The sequence below is a fragment of the Crinia signifera genome, chromosome 3 (assembly GCF_055691185.1).
Source record: "Crinia signifera chromosome 3, ASM5569118v1, whole genome shotgun sequence".
Taxonomy (NCBI): domain Eukaryota; kingdom Metazoa; phylum Chordata; class Amphibia; order Anura; family Myobatrachidae; genus Crinia; species Crinia signifera.
In genome coordinates this window covers 52,271,682-52,293,928 of record NC_139219.1, presented here as the reverse complement: position 1 = coordinate 52,293,928, position 22,247 = coordinate 52,271,682, and the positions used below count along the sequence as shown (strand labels likewise).

The 22,247-nt window shown below is 44.6% G+C and overlaps 1 protein-coding gene across 1 annotated transcript in view; it reads left to right on the top strand.

Annotated features, from left to right (window-relative positions):
* Window positions 1-17,702, top strand: part of COMMD1 (copper metabolism domain containing 1) — a 120,503-nt gene extending 102,801 nt beyond the window's left edge. Inside the window, exon 3 of the mRNA XM_083175805.1 lies at window positions 17,528-17,702. Within this exon, the coding sequence (XP_083031931.1) occupies window positions 17,528-17,635 (108 nt within the window). The 3' untranslated portion in view covers window positions 17,636-17,702. The remainder of the gene's footprint in view (window positions 1-17,527) is intronic.
* The last annotated feature ends 4,545 nt before the right edge of the window (window positions 17,703-22,247 follow it).

Genomic DNA, 22,247 nt, shown 5'->3' with positions numbered 1-22,247 from the left:
CAGAGTACCCTCTTTGCTGTGCTGAAGCATATGGGAAATGGGTTGTACAGACAGTAATAAATTAAATGGCCTCTAACGATAGTGCAGCAGTAGCAGGGAAAAAAAAAATATTGCCTAGTGTGTACACTGTACATCATTAACGACCATCTTCATCGTCTATACATGCTCGGACAAGGGAGTCCTCATTAATGACGGTCATGCTACAGCACAACCGTTGCTTCCACCTGCCATCGGCTCCCTTGCAACCAGCATCACCAATTGTGTATATGACTATACACTTGCCGATGTTGACCTCCTCCCTCCCCCAAAATATCAGCGTCGGCAGGGATCAGCAAACATGAATAAGGTTTTAAAGTACCAACCAATTAAGCACCTTAACGGCGGCGATGGCTTCCTAATATCTGTGGTGGGTTTTGCTGGGGCAGGACAAACCTGCCCTAGTAGGTTTATCCTGCCCAAGCAAAACCCACCACTCAAGGGGTTAATTGCTATTGCTAATTTTTTTCCTATGAATAAATACCTAACCTAGTTTGCTAGAGGAACACTGCAGGTAGCTAGGTCACGACTCACGCTGGCTCCTGGTCAGCGTGGATATCATTCACTGCCTCTGCCAGGGCGCGTGCTGCTGGGCTGGCTCTCTGAGGCAGCAGGAGGAGGAGAGCGTGGGCAGGAGGACAGGAACGCAGGAGCGTGGCCAGGAGAACAGGAGTGCGGCCAGGAGGATGGGTGTGTGCTGTGACGTCACCACGTCACGCTAGCATGTGATATCTATAGAGGCGGGGCCGGGGGCTAAATTGAATGGAGCCCACAGCCCAGCCAGCGCTTCCTAGTCACCCGGCCACCGTATTATTTTTGCACTGCGGGCTGGAGATCGGCGGCAGGCAAGTAAGGCTGTTCTGACCGCCACCGGCTAACGGTGCTGCTTTGCATTTAGCGTGCAATCGCGTGGGGGGTGCCGGTGGGCATTAGGAGGTGCCTGTGCACCCCCGGCACCCCCCGTGCGCCTATGACTGGGGTCTTTAAATCATAAAGAATGAACTGATCTAAAATGGTTAATATATTATTAACGGTTGTTTATCAAGTGCATGGCCAGCAAAAATAGAGCCAGTGAGTTTCATTGTTTTATTGTGCAACGGAACTTAGTATAAATATGAAATAAAGTAAGAACTATTATATATTTAGCTTCTATATGGATCCTGGAGGAGCCGGGGAGACAGAAAAGCTAGGACAGTACATAAGGAAATGTAAACTTTTTCCTGATTTTCATCCAACAGAACACTCCGAAGTATTACCCTTCCTTACCAAATGCAGTCGCGGGTCAGTATTCAACTGACCCCCCTGCACCTGCCGTTTCTACCTCGCTGGGTTTTTACAGCGAGGTGGAAATGGCGTATACGGCTGAAACAGCGATGCTCGCGGCTAAACTGCTTTAGCCGCGAACCTCGCCCTTCGGGGGAATTCTTCACTGTGCTGTGACTGTGAGGATTCCCCCGGAACGTTGAATATGGTGAGTGGCCTGCGGGGGTTAAACGGCGAGGATGGCTTGTTTTCGGTGATCCTCGCTGAAACAGCCACCCTTGCCGAAGACATTCCCTCGCCAGCGGCATTGAATACCACCCTATGTCCGCCTGCATTAGCAGGGCTATAGGTAAAGTAAACTTTGCTTTAGTATTTACACAGGAACAGTTCTGTACCAGTCCAATAGGAGTAATGTCTCCTATTCAACAGGGACATGGTCACCTAGCTATCTCTTACGTCCCATTCACTTTCCACAATTTCTTCAGTGAAACCCAACCTAGAACCCATTGTGCTGCATACATGCTTAATGGAAAATGGTATTGGACCTCAACCAAGTTCTACCACCTGCAGAGAAGAGATCCCGGTAGTCTTGACAAAGTTGGGATAGAACACAAGACCAATTTCCTTGACCATAAACTCCAAATAAGTCAGTTTCATACCAGAGTTAAACCACTTTGGCTGGAAGGGATTCCACAGCTAACGGGCAATACAAGCTGAATGCCGGCAGGAATAGCCCAGCAAAATGGCTTGCGCAAATTCTCTGACTGCCCAGAGGAACTCTGACCCACATAGGTGATTATAGCTCATTTACAGGACAGGATAGAAAATCTAGCAATACCTGTAGAACACAACCACACCATTACAATGTTTTCTCATCATTCCAGTAATACAAGGCATACTATCCAGTACTGGGCCAGAGGCGATTCCAGGCCAGGTTACCATTTACGCCTTCTTTATCTCATAAACATGTATTTTGGGCATGTTTGATTAGTTTATTCTACTTTATTTATTTTTGCCAAAAGGTAACAGAAAGTCATACATTTAAAATCATATTAATGGGAATTCTCACCTAATGGGATTGCTCACTGAAGTAGTGTTCATTCTAGCACCCGGCATCTTTTTAAACCCATGCAGTTCCTCTTCCCTGCCTGGGGTGTCGCTGTCTACTGTGGTGTTTCTAGCACAGGTCTATTTTGCATAATAGTTCTGATATACAGACCACATTGTACTAGAAGCACTACAGCAGACAGCGACACCCCAGACAGGGAAGAGGAACTGCATGGGTTTTCAAAGATGGCGGGTGCTACAATGGACACTACAGAAGTCGTTCGTGCAGATGGAACAGGGTTGTTTAATTTGACCGCTAAAGGGGGAAGGAACATATTTAGAGTTTGTACATGTATGTGTTGACAAACATTTAAAGCCCAGGCTTTAACAAAGCTTTAGAAGCCTATTCATTAATGTGTTTCAATTTTCCCTGCGGCATAGTGTACAATGTATTTAAGGAGTATTCCTACAGACCGCTGAGTTTTACCTACAGCTAACGCTGCTGCAGGCACCATCGATATTGATGCAAAGCGAATGCTTGTCAGAAAATGTGAACACCTCTATTATCTGTAGTAGTTATGTATTTCTAGCTTCAGCAATACCAACAGTATTATATGCTTACCAATAATGCCAGAGTGCAAGCTGCTTTAACCACTCTACCACAAAGGGTTTATATTTTAACCTCACGCAGGTGTCTGACTTCTTCTATACTAGCAACATCTCTATTTATGGCCTGATTCTAAGTAATGAGTGCGGCATTTATCCTGGCACTCTATTGGAGGTGCAGCAGTTAATTGCAATATATTCTAATGAAGGGATTGGCCAGGTTTCTGAACTGTGATTCAATGCTGGCAGATCACACACATCAGCTCTTTGTATTAATTAAGCACCTATTTAATTAACAAATAGACATGATGGCATTCAGCCTATGATTAGGAGTGTGACATTGGCAATGCAATGAAATCTCAACAGAAGATACATAAATAGGAATGCATAGGATTCTGGGATTTTGAAACATGTAGAGTGGCAGCCACATAAAATATGTATTGTCCCTACAAAGAAACTAGGTTAATGGCAGTCTTTTTATAGATTTTCTCTTGTCCTTTCTGATCTCTAAGATCAACATAAAAATCATTTTAAAGACCCGGTGACAATAATATACAGCTGCTATAAAGATGTTCCCTCCTTTCTGATGTTTTTCCCACTTTAACAATTTTTTAATGAAAGAAAAAAAAAGTTAAATTATATATTTAAAAGTGTAAAAATATATCTATCCAGTAATTGTGGGCTACATGCAAAAGCACCCAGTATTTACCTTGCACACAAAAAAATATAGCCCAACCAAATCTAAATCTCTCTGCACGGGTAAAGCCCCGTACACACTGGGAGATTCTGGTCACGGTCTATGGGGCGTATTCCATTCTGGCCAAATTTCCTGACCAGCCGAAAAATTCGGCAATAATTCGCTGATTAGTATTCAATCACAGGCGTTTTAGGCCGTGTTGTTTTTTTTTAAAGTCCATTTTCGCCGATGCCCTTTCACTTTTTTTTTTTCCTTGCTGAATCAGGATGGGGGGGGGGGGGGGGAAACGACCGCAAAAACTGCTGTGAATTCGCCAAAACCACATAAATTCACAGCAATTTCACCTATGTGAAAAATCAGTACTGGCATTGAATAGGGTGAGTCGAATTTGCCCAAAACACTGGTGGAAATTGCTGTTTTGCTTAGTGTGATGTATATCGTATAGTTGTGATGCTGGTCTCTTAAACTGATGTAGAGTCTTCCACTTCTAAAACAAGCTTCCAGTGGCCTTCCATAGTGATCGGTTTGCTGCTCTGCTTCATAGGTGCGTCAGTAGAGGGGAAACAGATGAAGACATTTGTTGGATGAATGCCTGTGATATCCCTTTCACACCATAAGCAAATTACGGTACTTGTGTATTATCTGGGGGCCCGATTTTTTTCATCGCACCTTAAAATCGCGTTGTATCGCATACAATCGCATTGCATGCGATGCGACGCAATTTGACGCAATTTTTATATGTACAGGCACCCAGATGCCTGTTTCATATGTGAAATGGCCCCCCAGACCCCATTTTTAATTGTATACCCACCCTGATAGCTAAATGCCCCCCATTGTTAACACCACCCCACTATGTTTTTCTCCATAGGGGAGAATAATAATGTAGGTAACCTTGATTTACACTTTTTATTTAAATTGAAAAAGTTATAATTTTTTTTTTCAATTTTACATCTTTATTTCAGTGTTTAAATATCTCTGTTTGCGACTGAATCTATATATGGAGCACAACGGAACTTTGCATGGAAAAAAGCCACAACTGCTGCATCATAGCACCTCCTGTATGCAGATTCAAGGGGGTATTCAATTTTGGGTCACGGCTGTCGGGCTGGCCCGACAGCCGTGACCCTGTCCCGTTCTCGGTCTGCTCGACCGAGAATTTGCAGGCGGGATTCAATGTCCCGCCTTCCACGGGATGAGAAGGGGGCGTGGCCACAAAAAGTGTCTGGGAATCGGCAAGCTGCGGCCGGGAGCTTGTCAATTCCCGCCTGCTTGTGAAGTCCGGCTTGTTCTGCCGAGATCCCCTGTACAATGCTGTAGAGGAAGACAGCATTGAATAGGGCCCCGCAGCCATCTCCCCTGTCGGGAGATGGCTGCGGGAGATTGAATATCCCCTAAGAGACTCATTCGCACACAGATATGCAAGTGTCTCATATCGATTAATCAGCACAGTCTCCCAGTGTGTACTAGTCGCACCTTTTTTGCAACAAAAGCATTTTCAGTCAAGACGCTTGACACTAGCAGAGTCACACTTGGCACGCCGAGAGAGGCTGCTTGGTGCAATTGCAGAAACCTGTATGCTGACACATCTGTAAGGCAATTGGAGGGACTGGGATTATTTGTCAATGTTTTTGTCTACTGAAATAAATTTCACACATAATCCTCTTTCCCCTTACTACATATTACCCGTCCTACCTCAATTGTTCTGACACAACCAGCACAGCTCTGTAACACACAGGTCACCCTTCCTCAGGCCAACAGCAGCATGTCTTAAAATAACGTTTTGGAATAACGTTTATTGTCTTCCTGTGTCTGTTTACATGAAAATGGGTCACTCGCTCTAGAACAATAACAATAATGTTTGTGTGACAAATGTTGGAACACTTCAGATTTGATAATATCACCCTTCAGCTTTCCCGCTTGACTGGATCTGACAATCTATCAGCAGATTATGTCTCATGAGTGGGAAGTTGCGGGCAGCTGATATGGCAGCATGTGAGCTTTCAGTAGATTGCATATATTGAGATGATCTCCGAAAAGCTCCTCTCTTGTACATTAGCAGATTGATGTCCATATTTCTGCAGTCATCCCTTTGGCTCCTGCAGCGAAAATGTCCTCGCTGTACAATATCGACAAAGTAATGTACACAGTGGTCATAAAAATAATTCACCGTATTTGTCATATTTTCCATTGTCTTTTTAAGTCAGGGAATAGAACATCAATTATTTTGTGAATTATTCACCATTGATCAATTGAAAAAAAGCATATACACCAGCAGGCAGGTGCAGGTCATAATTGACGTGGTGTTATCAGCCCCCACTGTCCCTGTCTCTCTGACACCCAACCCCCCATAGCAGTGGTATCATACCCCACAGCCCCAGTATCCAGGTCTCTCGGACACCCCACCCCTATAGCAGAGATGTGGAACCTTTGGCCCTCCAGCTGTTGTTGAACTGCACATCCCAGCATGCCCTGCTACAGTCTTGCTATTTGGCCATACTAAAACTGTTGCAGGGCATGCTGGGATGTCTAGATCAACAGCTTGAGGGCCTAAGGTTCCACATCCCTGCCCTATAGCAATGGTATCAAACCCCACAGCCCCACTCTCATGGGCCAGATGCACTAAACTTCAAAAGTGATATATTGGAGAGTGATAAACAGCCAGCCAATCAGCTCCTGTCTGATATTTTTCAAACACAGTCTGTGATATGGCAGGTAGGAGCTGATTGGCTGGCTGTTTATCACTTTGCATTTTATCACTTTTGAAGCTTAGTACATCTGGCCCCATGTCTCTCTGACACCCAGCTCTTGCCCTGTTACTGTGTGTGTGGTGGCTGGTTCATTTCCTGCAGCTACCGCTCCATGGCCTCTGGGACGCCATTAGTGTACAGCCTCAGACAGGAAGAGGAAGTAATCACATTTCCTGTCTAGGCTGATGCTGAGAACAGCACAGAAGGTGTAGCGTGAGGCTGCCTCTGTCCTGGATGACTTCTCCCTGACTTGGATTGCTCCTCTTTGGCAGTCTCCATTACCGTAGCATTTATACTTGCACCAGGGTGCCTACCCTCCCGGAATGGCCGGGAGGGTCCCGGAAATCAGGTCCTTCTCCCGGCCCCCCTGGAAAGGATGGCAACCCTCCCACATTGTCCTGCATCTCAAGCGGAGGGGGGTCCGTGGGTCAAATGACTCGATCCCGTCATTTAAACCATGCTCCCCGCAGTGCAATGCATAAAATACCAGCATTGCACGACAGGGGGCGTGGCTAAATGGCACGACCACTCTAGCCACAGCCCTAAACTGATCATCACGGTCGTGGCTCCGCCCCTTTCTCCTCACGGATTTGGCCCCGCACCGTGCCATACTGAGCTGGCCTCCCTCTCCCGGAGAGGGCAGCCAGAAAGTCGCCAACCATGACTTGCACATGTGCAGTCCGGATTATTGTTGTGGCATCAGGAAGCCACATGCAATCAGTAGTCTTCAGAGATTACATAATTAATTTTTGTATTCCACATATTTCCAATTAAAGCACCAATAAAGACATGGATATAATGTGATGATATAATATTTTTATTTAACAGTTGCTTAGCCCTAGCATATTCTGTTGCTCTCTAGAATTAGGAATGCATTTGTAATAGAACAAGACCTGGTAACAGCAGACAGACAGAGAGGGGTAAGAGAATATTTGAAATCAGTGAGCGGATGAGCCGCAGTGTGTGGCGTTTCAGAACGACACATCGCAACCAGTAACAACACCAGTTTTCACCCACACCGTATAGTTGTATGCAGGATTATTGGCCTTCTGTAGTAGACAGAAATACAATAAAAACAGCTAGATCTGTATGTAACATTTATTGCCACTAATACATATCACATTGAAATGTTGTAATTTGTTAAAAGCCTGTCAAATGGAGGGCTTGTGCGATGTACTTTCACTTTGAGCTGTGGCAGTTTTTAGCCCACAAACTCTCCACGCCACCCTAGTCGTTATCTGCACCTACCTCCAATCTCTGTCTTCACAGCTCCCTCTCTCTATATCCATATGAAACAGACCAATGTCCCTGCAAAAATTACTTTCACTTTCTGTTAGGACTTCTTTTAGCACACAAAATAGTCATTTGGTCTATCGAGTGGTCCCTAGTGGTTAGTGGTGGTACTTCACCTCATATAGGTAAGGAATAGATAGATATAGATCATCTATATAAGCAGGCCGATCCGGTATTTTGCCTTTCAGCACAGGTTTTTTTCAGGGTCAACTCGCGTCTAAATTCCCAGGTCTCCAACCCTGCTCTTTACCCAGTATGCCGACCGGGGTTGACCTGTTGACACTGGAAAAAAAAACCTGTGTTGAAAGGCAAATTACTGGGTAAAACTGCTTCACCCGGGAATTTGCCTAGCAGTGAGAACGGGGGTCCGGCGCTGCAGTCCCCGGCATATAAATGCTGGGTAAAAGCCGTGTTGCTCACACTTGGCGTATGAACACGGTCTAAGCTGTGGATGGAGTTAAAGTACGTGCAATCAGCTCCTAACTGTCATGTCTATGGGGGTATTCAATCTTTTTTCCAACTGTCAGAACAATTCCGACAGTCGGACATAAAAGCCAATTCGCCAATAGCTATTTAATCTCCAACTGCCGGAAAAGTCTGTCAAACGAAAAAACAGAGGAATACAGCGCTTGGGTTTGTCCTGAAAAATAATTACCTACAATAGGCTATATAAAAACATTTATTACATTCAAAACAATACATATAACAACATTTAGAGAATTCTCTTGTATTTTAGGTAATTATTTTTCAGGACAAACACAAGCGCTGTATTCCTCTGTTTTTTCTTGTCTTTAACCATATAAGGAGCATTACACACTCCTTTATACAGCAGCTGTAACTGTACCTGAGGTTCATAGCTTTTCCTATATGTATTTTGTCAAGCGGTCAGATTCAACAATCAAGCGCATGTTTTCCACCATTCAGATTCCACTTTTAAAAAAAGTTGAATCTGCATTGGGAAAGACTCCCGAAAAGTCAGAGATTGAATAGGTATGTGCCAATATTTCAGACTGTCTGACATATCGCATTGGAATAGCCCCCTATGTTTCAAAAATGATAGCAGCTGAGTGTCTTGTACATTATATCCGTCCCCTTTATCTCTCTCAAAGTCTTAAGGGCCTACACACGTAGCGATTCCAGGGCATCTTCTAAGCGATCTGAAGATGCCCATACATCCCTTGTATGGGCATCTTACATCGCCCATACATCGCTCCGTGTTTAAAGGCCATAGCGATGTGCGGCTTTCTAGTTAATCGCCGGTCAGGGCCAGTGTTCTCAACAGGGGTAAAGTGAGGGGGAATGTGGTGGAACAGAGTTCCACCACCTCTAACTGTGAGGTGGGACATTTTAACCTCCACATTGGCACTGCACAGTAATTCTCACAGAAAAGGGTACTTGTGAGTTATCCGGGCTGCCGATTTCTAAATCGGGTCGGATCGGGCACATCGCATCGCATCGCATGCGACCATCGGATGCGATGCGATGACCCGATTTTTCCATAGGAATCAATGTTAAAATGGACTGAGTCCATTTTAACATGGAATTCAATGGGAAAAAGGGGTCCTTTTCATACCCCTACTATCCAAGTGGGCATGGAGTTGGATATAAACCTGTAGCGAGCCCGAAGCGTGGCGAGCGTAGCGAGCCCCGCGAGGGGACACAGAATACCGTCCCCTCGCGGGGCTCGCTTCGCTCGCCACGCTTCGGGCTCGGTGGCTCGCTACGCTCGCCACAGGTTTATATCCAACTCCATGCCCACTTGGATAGTAGGGGTATGAAAAGGACCCCTTTTTCCCATTGAATTCCATGTTAAAATGGACTCAGTCAATTTTAACATTGATTCCTATGGAAAAATCGGGTCATCGCATCCGATGGTCGCATGCGATGCGATATCGCATCGCATCTGATTGTATGCCTTAACTTAAGGCATACAATCAAAAAATCGGCAGCCCGGATAACTCACAAGTACCGAAAACGTGTTCTAGTCTCTTCCTAATGGGGGGGGGGGGGCAAAGTTATGTGGCAAAAAAAAATGAGTTCCCCCACCTATGCATGACCACTTTAAGGGCGGGATGTATTAATCTACATCGCCGCCCTTCGCCTGCCAGCCGCCGCGATGCTGCCGCATATGTACTAACATATGCGGCTAGCATCGGGTTGCGGTGACGGAGACCCCCGCGATACCTGTGATGTGGTCTGCGGGGGTCTCCGTCACATCCCGGCGGCTGGCAGTGTCCCCCTGCGTCTCATCCTCCCCCCTGCAGCCGGATGTCCTCCCGGCTGTGACACCTGCTGCGGGAGGAGGAGACAATGGAGGACGGGGGGGGGGGGCGCGCGGACGGCTGGCGGCGAAAGAAGCCCATAGGCTTCTATAGGGTATCGCCCCTGACCAGCGGAGATGGAGCGGGCGGCTAATGGTAAATCGGAAAATGCAGTAAAACCCCCGTTTTACCGCATTTTCCCTTTAGTACATCTCACCCTAAGCCCTGCCGGAGAACACTGGCCCTGAGAGATGGCTCAGCACACAAAGCTGGCACATTGCTGTGTGCTGAACGATCCAGAATTGCTCAGAACGCAGCGCAGCATCTCCCCGAGTGTAGGCCCCATTGGTACATAGACCCCTTTATTTATACTGTAGTGACATGAAATTCCCCTGAAGATGAAGAGATTTGGTTCCATATTGTTTTGTTTATTCTCTCTCCTGGTGACTCAGAGTGGAGACTAATGCACTAGCCATTGAGAATCATTAGTTCTAGTAGCATAGTATTTTCTGCATCCATTTACATAAATATTCTTCAAAACCTGTCTACTTAAATGAATGATATTTTTCAAGTACATTTATTGCTCTAGAGAAGTGTCTGTAAATGTCATTGTATTAATGCTAGTACTTTGAAAGTACAGTATGTAATGCTGTATTTATCTCTAGAACCTACCCATGTGTAAAGCACCAATCAGTTGCACTTAATGTCCTGATTAATATTTGCTGTAAGCTCTGAGTATACCCTTCCTTGATAATGTAGAAACATTTCAGAGACCACTTTAACATGGTCAGTGCTTGATTTTGTATTATTATTTATTTATTTTATGTTGATTTGTTGGGGGTTTTGTAGCCGCAGTGGGCTGTCCCGGAAAATTTCCAGGCATACCACTAATATAGAATAGGTGTGAGCCAGTGGTGTCTAGGTGTGCACCACTGGCACACCACCTCTAAAGCATCACACACGCACCCCCGTCACCCCCCTCCTGTCGGCCCCCCTCCGCTCCGGCGATCGTATGCCGGAGCTCCCCTGCCATTACAGCAGCGACGTAGGCGGCAGGCTCGGGGATGTTCGGAGCGGAGGTGGGGGGGGGGGGAGCTTCCTATGATCTGTGGTGGGTTTTTCTGGGGCAGGACAAACCTGTAGACTTGGCCACATGCTGAAAAATACCAAATCAATTGAAGATGGACAATATAGATGGATCCAGGCATTCATCTACTGGAAAAAGAGTAACGGGTCTACGGGGGAGAGACGCTATTCCTGATAATTTAATGATAAGACTTCACGTTTATTTATTCTGGTTAGGACGTCACTTTGGCTTTTTCACAAACAGAACTTATTTCTTTATATCTATTAGGAAAGCTATCTGTAAAATCAGCAAAATATGGATATCTACAAACTAGAATGTGCCCATCACAGGCAGTGTTTATACAGCAACAATGGTTTGATGGTTGCTTTAAACTTGTTACTGAATGTTCTAGGGAACAGGCCGCTCCCTGTGTGACACTGGCCACAAAGTACAAATGTTGCCAGCCACATCTTTGCAGGGGATGGCGATTCTACCACCATCCCCCGCCAGCGGCCGGCTACCTCCAGGGGAGCGTGAGACGCTCGCACGCCCCGTGGCAACGGAGCTTGGCAGGGGTCCCCACTGCTTACCCCGCCGTCGCCGACGGTCCCCCTCGACGCCCCGAAAGATGAGATGTGCAGCCTAAGTACAGTAAATACTTGTTTGATGGCGTTCAGTTTGTCTCCAAGCGTATGTACACAATGAAGGACTCCATACATAGACGGAGAATTACACAATAGTGTGACAAATGGTACAACACTTTCTTTTCAAATCCAGCGCTTAATAGGAAAGAAGTTGTTGTGCCATTTATCACAGTATTGTGCGGTTCTTTCTTTGCGTTACATGTTTGTAGTCCATCATTGTGTAAATTTGCTTGGAGATCAACTGGTTTTACTGACCGCCATCAAACAAGTATTTACTTAGGAAACCTTGTGCACCAGTTTGGTCATATCTGTGAGGTTAGACCATTCACATGTAGATGCTGTGGATCATATAATGCGCTATAAGCTCACATGATAGCACCAGATGTTCATAGTGGCGAGCTACCTCACTGGGCCTATACTTACAGTACTCCGTGTGTGACCAGTGCATGTAGGAAAGAAGTTGTTGTGCCATTTATCACACTATTGTGCGGTTCTTTCTTTGCGTTACATGTTTGTAGTACATCATTGTGTAAATTTGCTTGGAGATCAACTGGTTTTACTGACCGCCATCAAACAAGTATTTACTTAGGAAACCTTGTGCACCACAAAATAGTTTTTTTCAAAATGTTCCTGAAGGTGCCAGGACACGGAGCATAGCTCCGCCCAGTATGCCTGTGAAGCTGTGTTCCCAAGTTCCGATTGGCTCACGGGCCAATCAGTCACAGAAAATAGATCACCATCGAAACCATTGATGGTCATCTGTGACGTAGTATGCTACTGTTTTACTATCACCATGGCGAACATGTCAATGGCCATCCCTGTCATTGTAATACATATATGCCAAAAATTTGCTTGGAGACCAGCTAGCTTTAATGACCGCCATCAACTAAGTATTCTACAAAAGGCAGGGTTTTAGAAGTAGAGATGTTGCCCATAACAACCAATCACAATTTAGCTATTATCTTAGAAGGTGCTAGATAAATTATATAGAATCTGATTGGTTCCTATGGGCCATAATTCCCCTTACACAATATGCCATACATGTAATGCTCATATGACATTGACACATATTATGCTACACATAATGCCCCGAGTACTCCTGCATATGCCCTCATTTGTAGCGTTGCTTATTCAGAACGCCCAGGCCAGTTACGAAAAGTTGTTGCTGTGCTTATACATAGTGCCCACACCAGTTGCCGACAGTAGTAGCGCTGCCTATATGTAAAGCCCACACCAGTTGCCGACAGTAGTAGCGCTGCCTATACACGTGCCCACACCAGTTCCCAAAAGTAGTACCTGTGCTTATACATAACACGCACACCAGTTGCAAAAAGTAGTTGCTCTGCTTATACGTAGTGCCCACACCAGTTGCCAACAGTAGTAGCACTGCTAAATTATATGCCCACACCATTTGCTGACATTAGTAGAGCTGACTATACACATGCTCACACCAGTTGCTGACATTAGTAGAGCTGACTATACACATGCTCACACCAGTTGCTGACATTAGTAGAGCTGACTATACACATGCTCACACCAGTTGCCGACATTAGTAGCACTGCCTATGCATACACTCACATCAGTTGCCGACATTAGTAGCACTTCCTATACATGTGCTCACACCAGTTGCCGACCATAAGTAGCACTGTGTAACCGTATGCCCATACCAGTTTCTGACATTAGTAGCTCTGCATATACAAGTGCCCACACCAGTTGCCGACATTAGTTGTGCTGCCTATACATAACACCCACACCAGTTGGCAACAGTAGTAGCACTGCCTATACACGTGCCTACATTAGTAGCACTGTGTAACCATATGCCCAGGCCAGTAGCCTACATAAGTAGGGCTGCCTATACATGTGCCCACACCAGTTGCCGACATTAGTAGCACTGCCTACACACATGCCCACATCAGTTGCCGACATTAGTAGCGCTGCCTATACACGTGCCCACATCAGTTGCCGACATTACACTCACATTTTACAATGGTTGCAGCTCATCCTCTCCTGTTTCCTTGTGTCTTCAGTCAGTCTTGCTCCCTTGTAGCTCCACCCCTTCTGATCTATGTAGCCACACCCCCTTCGGTCCCTGACGATGACCAGATGATAAGGAGCCGGGAGGGATATCTGTGCCTCCGGCGTTGCTGCCTGTCATGCAGTGTGACAGGCGCAGCAGCAGCCGGCAGCCACGGAGGACAGCAGAGGATGTACAGCAGGGAGAGCGCCGCGCCTACCTGTTTTGCATCCTCCGCTGAGCGGGTAGCGGCGGCCCTGCGTGTACATGTGGTAGGGAATATAGATTGTAAGCTCCACTGGGGCAGGGACTGATGTGAATGTTCAAATATTCTCTGTAAAGCGCTGCGGAATATGTGTGCGCTAAATAAGAAACTGTTAATAAATAATAAATAAAATTACTATGCAGATGTCATTGGAAGATGCAGTTATTTGATTGACACACTTATGCTGAGGCGGATCTCCCTAGAACCAGGCCTATTACTAGCCTTCCTGGTGTTATTCAGTCCTAGTGTAAAACAGTCATGGCAGCCCTATAGCCTTGTACCAAACTGTGCAACATATAGTTGTGCTCTATAAATAGAGATCAGGGACGTAAGAAACACTAATAAAATTATTTCCTAGCAGACATGATGATATATTGCACTTGCCACCACCAATAAGATTTACATTGGACGAATGATGCCGAGTTTTCGTGTCATGACCCATTGTTATTTTAGCTAATCTCATGATCTGCCAGCGCTTTGACAGTATGTTTGGCACAAGCCAACGATCACGTTACATGTTCATAGGGATCCTGTGTACAGCTACAGCATGATTTCTCTTGTTGTAAAGCACATGATGGGCTTTCATTGAACAGATTAAAAAAAAAACACGTTCCAGCAACCTCTGTTGTGGAACTATGAGTCCCCAGCATGTCTTGCACAACTTTCATTTGAGTTTTCTTTAACATCTTTCTGTCTGCCATACTCCTATAAAGTCCAGATTTGGGAAGTCTCCCAGCTTATGTTAGCTCTTGGACAATTTTTCCCACTTTTAGTTATAGAAGACTATTGCCATAGGCCTCTCACATGGACTGCCTCTTACCGTGTATCCCCGATAATAAGACCAACCCCGAAATTAAGCCCTACCCTTGATTTTGGACACTGGTCCAAAATAAGCCATACCCCGAAAATAAGCCCTAGTAAAATTTCCTTATACAGAGTTCAGACACTAAATTCTACCCCATCACCACCCCCGCTAACCCCCCTCACCTCCGCTTCAGCTCCCGGTCCTAGTTATGCACTGCGGGCGGCACATGATGATCATGCGGCTGCAGCACAGCACAGAGCAGTGGCGCAGCCAAGAAGAACTGGAAAGTTCTTTAATTTTGGTGACTGTGACGGTATGTTATTTAAAGGAAGACTGGGGGCATGTTAAAGAAGGAGGCCTGGGGGCATGTTAAAGAAGGAGGCCTGGGGGCATGTTAAAGAAGGAGGCCTGGGGGCATGTTAAAGAAGGAGGCCTGGGGGCATGTTAACCCCTTCCCGACATTTGACGTACATTTACGTCATGGTCGGGATGTACTTCCCGACACATGACGTAAATGTACGTCATGACTTTAAAGTGCCACCGCGTCTAGAGACGCGGTGACAGAGGGACGATGTCTGCTGTCCCTGACAGCAGACATCTTCCCTCATTGCCCAGGGGGGGCAGCGATGCCCCCCGCCATCGGCGATCGCTGTGATTGGCTGTTCAAACGTGAACAGCCAAAAGCAGCGTTTACTGTGTGATGTGTAAAATTTAGACTCTGCTGCCCCCTAGTGTCCCAAAAAATTAAAGGAGGTTGAAATAATGATGTAATAATAAAGTTTAGATATGGACTATGTTAGTTATTAACTATTTTGAGTGGTATGATTATTTGTCTCACAAGCAGAAAATTTAACATTTTGCAAATAGCAAAATGTTCAATTTTTTTACGACATTTTGGTATTTTTCACAAAAAAAAAACTGTATCGACCAAAATTTACCACTAATTTAAAGTACAATGTGTCACGAGAAAACAATCTCAAAATCACTGGGATAAGTAAAAGCAAAAAAAAGTTATCCCCACAGTAAGTGACACATGTCAGATTTGAAAAAAAGGGCTCTGTCAGGAAGGCAAAAACATGCTGCGTCGGTAAGGGGTTAAAGAAGGAGGACTGGGGGCTTAAAATAAGGCCTACCCCAAAAATAAGCCCTATGGTGTTTTTTTATAAAAAAAAAAAAAAAGACAGTGTCTTATTATCGGGGAAACAGGGTAGACACATTTTCCATAGCCTTTACATTATATTATGATTGACTTTTACAGTGCTGCCTGGGAGACCAAAACATTAATAACATTATTGAATTTCCTTTAAATATTGTTGGTTCCTCCTGATGAAGCTTATGGGAAAATGCATAATGTACTGTAATGCTGTGTACACACGGTCCGATTTCCTTTCCGATGTTGACGATATAGTCCACTTTGGATCGACATCGGATGCAGATCGCAAGGGTTTTAACCCTTGCGATCCCGATCCGATCCCGATGCGCGTTCACGTATCGGAAGCCAGAAAGTCTTGGCTGCCTTGTCTATATAGTGCAGATCTGCACTATATAGTCAAGATAGGATGCAAATCGGATGTGCCTTAAGATCCTATCCACGATCTGATCTGATCGGATCGTGGATAGGATCTTAAGGCACATCTACCGTGTGTACACACCATAAGCCCTATACCCAACATTTATTTATTTTTAAACTTTAAATATACACAGATGGACTCCAGAGAAATATTGGGACAGCTGTATTAAGCCTTAACAAGAGATAAATGGGTACTTGTGTAGTTTCACGGCGCTAGTGCCCGCGGATCGCAACGCACGCAAATCGCATGCAATTCGCTTGCGATGCGATTTAGCACACCCCCACTATCCACGTCAGCCCGAAGCGTGGTGAGGGGACGCGGTAAGCGTCCTCCCGACCTGGTCATACCCCCACTATCAACGTGGAGTTGATTTTATAAAGTGCGGCGAGCGCACTCGGAAAACGAGCATAAAGCGCAGCGAGCCCCGCGTGGGGATGCGGAATACACGTCAAGTAATCTGCAGCCCCTTGCAGGGCTCGCTGCACTCTCCACGCTTTAGGCTTGTTTTACACGATTTGCATGCGATGCCATCCGCGGGCAGTGGTGCTGTGAAACTACACAGGTACCGATAAATGCAAGTGTGATAGAGAGATAAACGTCCAGCCAATCAGCTCCTTACTGACTTTTTTCAAACACAGGCTGTAACATGGCAGTTGGCAGGTGATTGGCTGGACATTTATCTCTCCTTATCACCCTTGCATTTATCTCTTGTTAAGGCTTAATACATCTGCCCCAATGTTTTTTTAACAATCTTACCAATCAATTTGTTGATTTTTTTTTTTTACTAGAACTTTATTAAGTAAAGATCTATATTCTGTTTATACATTATAACTTACTGTACATAATCATTTATCTTATTCAGTGAGAATAATTTCAGAATAAATCCGTTTTGGTCCCATGATGAAACTGATACGTGAAATAGGCCATTTAACCCTTTGAGTGCCAACATTGTTGTGAGCGATCCTCAAAATATCCGTTCAAAATGCCACCGCCGCTTCCATCGACTGTTCTTTTTTTTTTATGGTGTAGTATTTAACTGAACTTCAATGACTTGTCTTGGCTGTATTTGTATTTATTTATACTAAAAGAACAGTTGCTGGGAGCGGCGCTGGCATTTTTAGCGGATATTTTGATAATCGCTCACAACAACGTTGGCACTGAAAGGGTTAAAAGACTCCACTCTAATTTAATTCAACTTTTTTTTTTTTTCAGGAATCTGAATTTGTGTGCATAGAATTCAATGAAGCAAAGATGAATGAAATGTTGAAGAAACTGTCAGAGGTGGAGGAAAGCCTGGCTGCATTAACGCAAGTCAGCTAATTGCTCGCTAGACGCTTGTTCTTTTTCTTATACTTTTTTTTTTTAATAAAGCACTTAAAAGAATGAATTTGTCTTTTCTTACTAAATAAGGCCATGCTAAAGCTATAGATGTTCTGCTTTCAAAGCCAGCGTGTCTTTGGCGGGCTCATCTGCTGTATTTAAAGGGGCAATGAGATTTAATACACAATCAGGCATGCAGGCAGTGCCTATTAACCATCCAGGCTGGCGGCATTCGGGATTGAATGTAACGAACAACGAAGTAGATGCCTGAGGTGAATGCAAACTTGGGAGTGGATGGTTATGTAATGCTGTGTACAGTGAGGAAGGCACTAGTCTGCGGCAGATATTACTCCAATGAGTGGAGTTCTGGACAGTGCATATTACCCGGCTTGGTGTGACTGCAGCAAAGATGTGTGTAAATTGTGTTCATTCTAGTGAGCACAGATGCAGTTGGTGCTTCACACTCTACGGCTTCATCTACACATTGCGTTTTAGCAGGATGCAGTTGAACAGGATCCTGTTTAGCAGGATGCAGCTTTTTGTGTTTACACATTGCAGGCTTGTGTATATATCCTCTTGAGTACGCATCCTGCTACACAGCTCCTGTTTTACTGCATCCTGCTAAACGGCAATTTAATTTTTAACAGTTTCTTATATAGCGCACACATATTCCGCATCGCTTTACAGAGTATAGTTGAACATTCACATCCGTACCGGCCCCAGTGAAGCTTACAATCTATATTCCCTACCACATGTACACGTACACACAGACATTCTAGGGTTAATTTTGTTGGGAGCCAGTTGACCTACCAGTATATTTTTGGATTGTGGGAGGAAACCGGAGTACCCCACGCAAACACGGGGAGAATATACAAACTCCACACAGGGCCATGGTGGGTATCGAACCCATGACCTCAGTGGTGTGAGGCAGTAATGCTAACCATTACACCGTCCGTGATGCCCCAATGTGTAGACACAGCCATAGATTTAAATGTTCAGGCTCCTTTAAAAGGGACCTATCAAAAAGCAATGTGTAGATGCTGCCTAATGCTGTAGGAACAGTTTTATTCAATTAAACCTATCGTGTGAAATATTGGCTGGTTCAGTTTATTTATATCCTATATCAATCATGAGACTGATAGGGCTTTCGGAGCTGTCTTTTTTATTTGTCCTAGAAATGTCCATCCACAAAAAGCTGTAGCTGGAAGGTAAACTGATGATTTCTTCATGTTATTTACATATTCTCATCCTGCAAAACGAGCATCCATGCTTCTTGTCCAATGTGTACCCAGCTTTAGTCAGACACAGAAGTCTGTTTCTCAACCATCTACAGTACTGTAGATGCTTTGTCCATCTATAGATTTCATCTTCATTGCAGGTGTCTGCATACAGACATCTTGCTGTACACATGCAGTGCAATATGATCAGCTGGACAGAGAGGACCGGAGCTGCTACTGATTACCCAGACCTGGGCCGAAAGAAACTGTCCGGTAGGGGGCCATTGTCCCCATTTTCATTGTACAATATATTTTTCCCCTGAAGTGGGTGTGGCTATGCTTTCTGCTTTTTGCTGTGCCCTTTTCCAGACTTTCCTTCCTATACCCAGGGAGGAGGCACAGCCACAACCTGGACAGTGTATGAGGGGAAGCAGTGGTCTACCTGCTCTGGCCTCCAAGGTGCACTGGTTGATAGCCCAAAGTGTTGAAGGGTTTGGACAGCACCCTACACTTCCGTCAGCATCTGGAGCACCGGTTCCGGGTGTTCCACCCACCTATGCCCCTGCATGCTGTGAAAATGCAGGTGCACACTCCAAGCCCAACGACTCCTGATCAATAATTACACACTCTACAAAATTCATGGAGTATAAATAAAGTATAAATAAATAAAGTTCTTGGTACGTGTTTGGCCAAAGATTCTTGCCTATTTACTACATCAAGGTTGAACCTCATCAGATGGATCCCTAACATCCCTGACACATTATATCCGTAATAAAACAGTGTGGACCTGACTTATCTGACCTTTGTGAATGTGGGGCAAATTTATTAAGCCTGGTGATAAAGTTGCCTTTAATAAAGTACCAGCCAATCAGTTCGTAACTGTAGCCTATACATTTAGTCCCTAAGCGGTGGCCACCGCAACTATTGTCAGGGATTTTTTTAGGCTTAGGCAAAAAATGCCCAATTTTTTTTTTTCACAAATCCAGCAGTGAAAACACATTGGGCCATTAACTTGCGCCCCAAAAATATCATGGCTACCTGAATTTCCCTGTAAGTAGCCTGGGGAAACTGAGCCTACTTCTATAATTTATCTCTCAGCAACAACCTTTATAAACAACCCCACATGTCTGTGTCTACATAACATGCAGTGTATCCTATTTATCCACCCAACCCGGCATTTTCCATTACTAGGCTGTAAAAATCGGCCAGAAAAACGCCACACTCCACCGGTTCCATCTGCTATTATGTGAATGCCGTAGGACAGGGGTTTCCAAACTTTTTGAATCACGGCAAATTTATCATAATATTTTTCAAGGCACCCCTAGGCCAAAAGTTTGTTACTGAGAGTTTCAGAAAAAATATTAAATCAAATAAGTTGTGATTAAATTGTATCCTTAGGTCCAGTTATATGGTGAGGAACCTGATTCACTTCTGTTTACCCACATATTTTATAATTGGAAGCCACAAGCACTGATTTTGCCTATTTCATTGGCCATAAATAATTGTAATTGGTTTTGGACCACCAACCTGAGGCACCCCTGCAAGTGCTCCGAGGCACCCCCCCGGAGCCTAGGCGCACAGTTTGGGAACCACTGCCGTAGGACTTGTTACAGCAAAAGCTACATCTAATTGATATACCTGCATAATTATTCTACCCAATCATTATTGTAACATTTTAACAATATTTTCTTTCATCCAGACACCGTCACTTTCAGTAACTGGGGAATCTATTCCATGTACACAACTCAGTGTGTTGTTGTACAGTGTCTGTATAATTACTATACTTGTGGTGTAGTGTTATGTTTACATGAAGCCTGGGATGACTCATTGTGCCTGTAATTAGTTTTCACACCTAAGCACGTGTCTGACTCATTCCTGAAAAACAACATAATGTAGATTACAAATAATTAGGGGTGTCACTATCTTCCCAAAGGACCAGCAGCTCTAGAAACCAACACTTAAAAAGACTACATTCATTGTTCCACTACCTTCACACTTGCTTAAAGTGCAGGACATATTTCTCATCTGTAGCGCTAGTGAGTGGTCTTTACCAACGCTGACTTCCCGATTGCCATCAGAAGTGCCGTCAGGGTACGTAGAAGAGGGCGGTTACGGCTAGGCTGCGGGGTAGGGAATTATGTTAAGAAGAAAGGGTGTGCGGGGTAGGCACTAGCAAAGAGTGTTGGGATTAGGCTGTGGGGGTAGGATCTGGCTGCTACAAGGGAGGGTTAGGGTGGTAGTAAGTATACTTCCCTCCATCAGGATGCTACCGTCTATGTTCTGACTGCCGGACATTGGCGTGTATCCTTTATCAGCCTATACATTATCTCTTGTTTCAACTGCTTCTCTATAAATATGCTCTGAACTAGGTGCATGACATATGGCTGCTTGCAATATTGTATTTTCCCTGCGCATAACATATAACGGTGTCCAATGATTGGTCAACAGTCAATTGATCAACCCTATATGGTTAAAGTTAATTAGGTCAAAAGGTCTAAATGTAAAATCAACTGTGCTTGGACAGGTTCACATGGTTGACAAAAGTTAGAGGGCCAGATGCACTAATCTTTAAAAAGTGATTAAATGGAGAGTGATAAATAACCAACCAATCAGCTCCTGCCAGACAGTTGTCAAACAGTCTGTGACATGGCAGGTAGGAACTGATTGGCTGGTTATTTATCACTCTCCATTTTCTCACTTTTGAAGCTTAGTTTTCTCTATTTTCAACTTTTTCATACTGTGCCATCTGTGTGGGCTACGATTGGGAACAGTAACCTTTGCCAAGTTCTTGGGTAGCGGGGCAAAGCACCTTGCCTGAAGCATGGTGGGCGAAGCTAGAAGTTTCCACTTATTTGGCTTTTACTTGATGCAAAATAGCACCCCAAAAATTAAAAAACCCTGTGTCGACCCTTTTACTTTGTCAACCTTTTATATCTATTGACCTTTTCAGGTGTATATCTTTTACAAATTGACCCTGTTGACCTTTACAACTAGTCAACAATGTGCAAGTCAACCTAATTTTGATTGAGCTAATGATCCATTACCAAAAATAATAGTACGGCCCATGAACTATTGTCTGCAAGTGCAGGAATCCGCTGTAGCAGACAGGAGTGTTCATTAGGCCCCCGAGACCCACACTCCTGCAAATCAGGAGGGGCAATGTCTGGGTAAGGGGATGGGGGGTGAAATCAGGGATAGACATAACACCGCAATGGTTCACAGCCATGTTATTGTTGTGATGGCAACTTTATCGCTATCAAATGGTAAGCATTTAATGGGGTTGCAATGGTCCAACCCCCAGTCCCATCCCAGTGCTTGTGGTGTGTAAAGGAGGCTTTAGCTTTAGGCTGCCCAGCTGGTGCTGTAGAACAATGTACATAAAGTAATGTCACCTT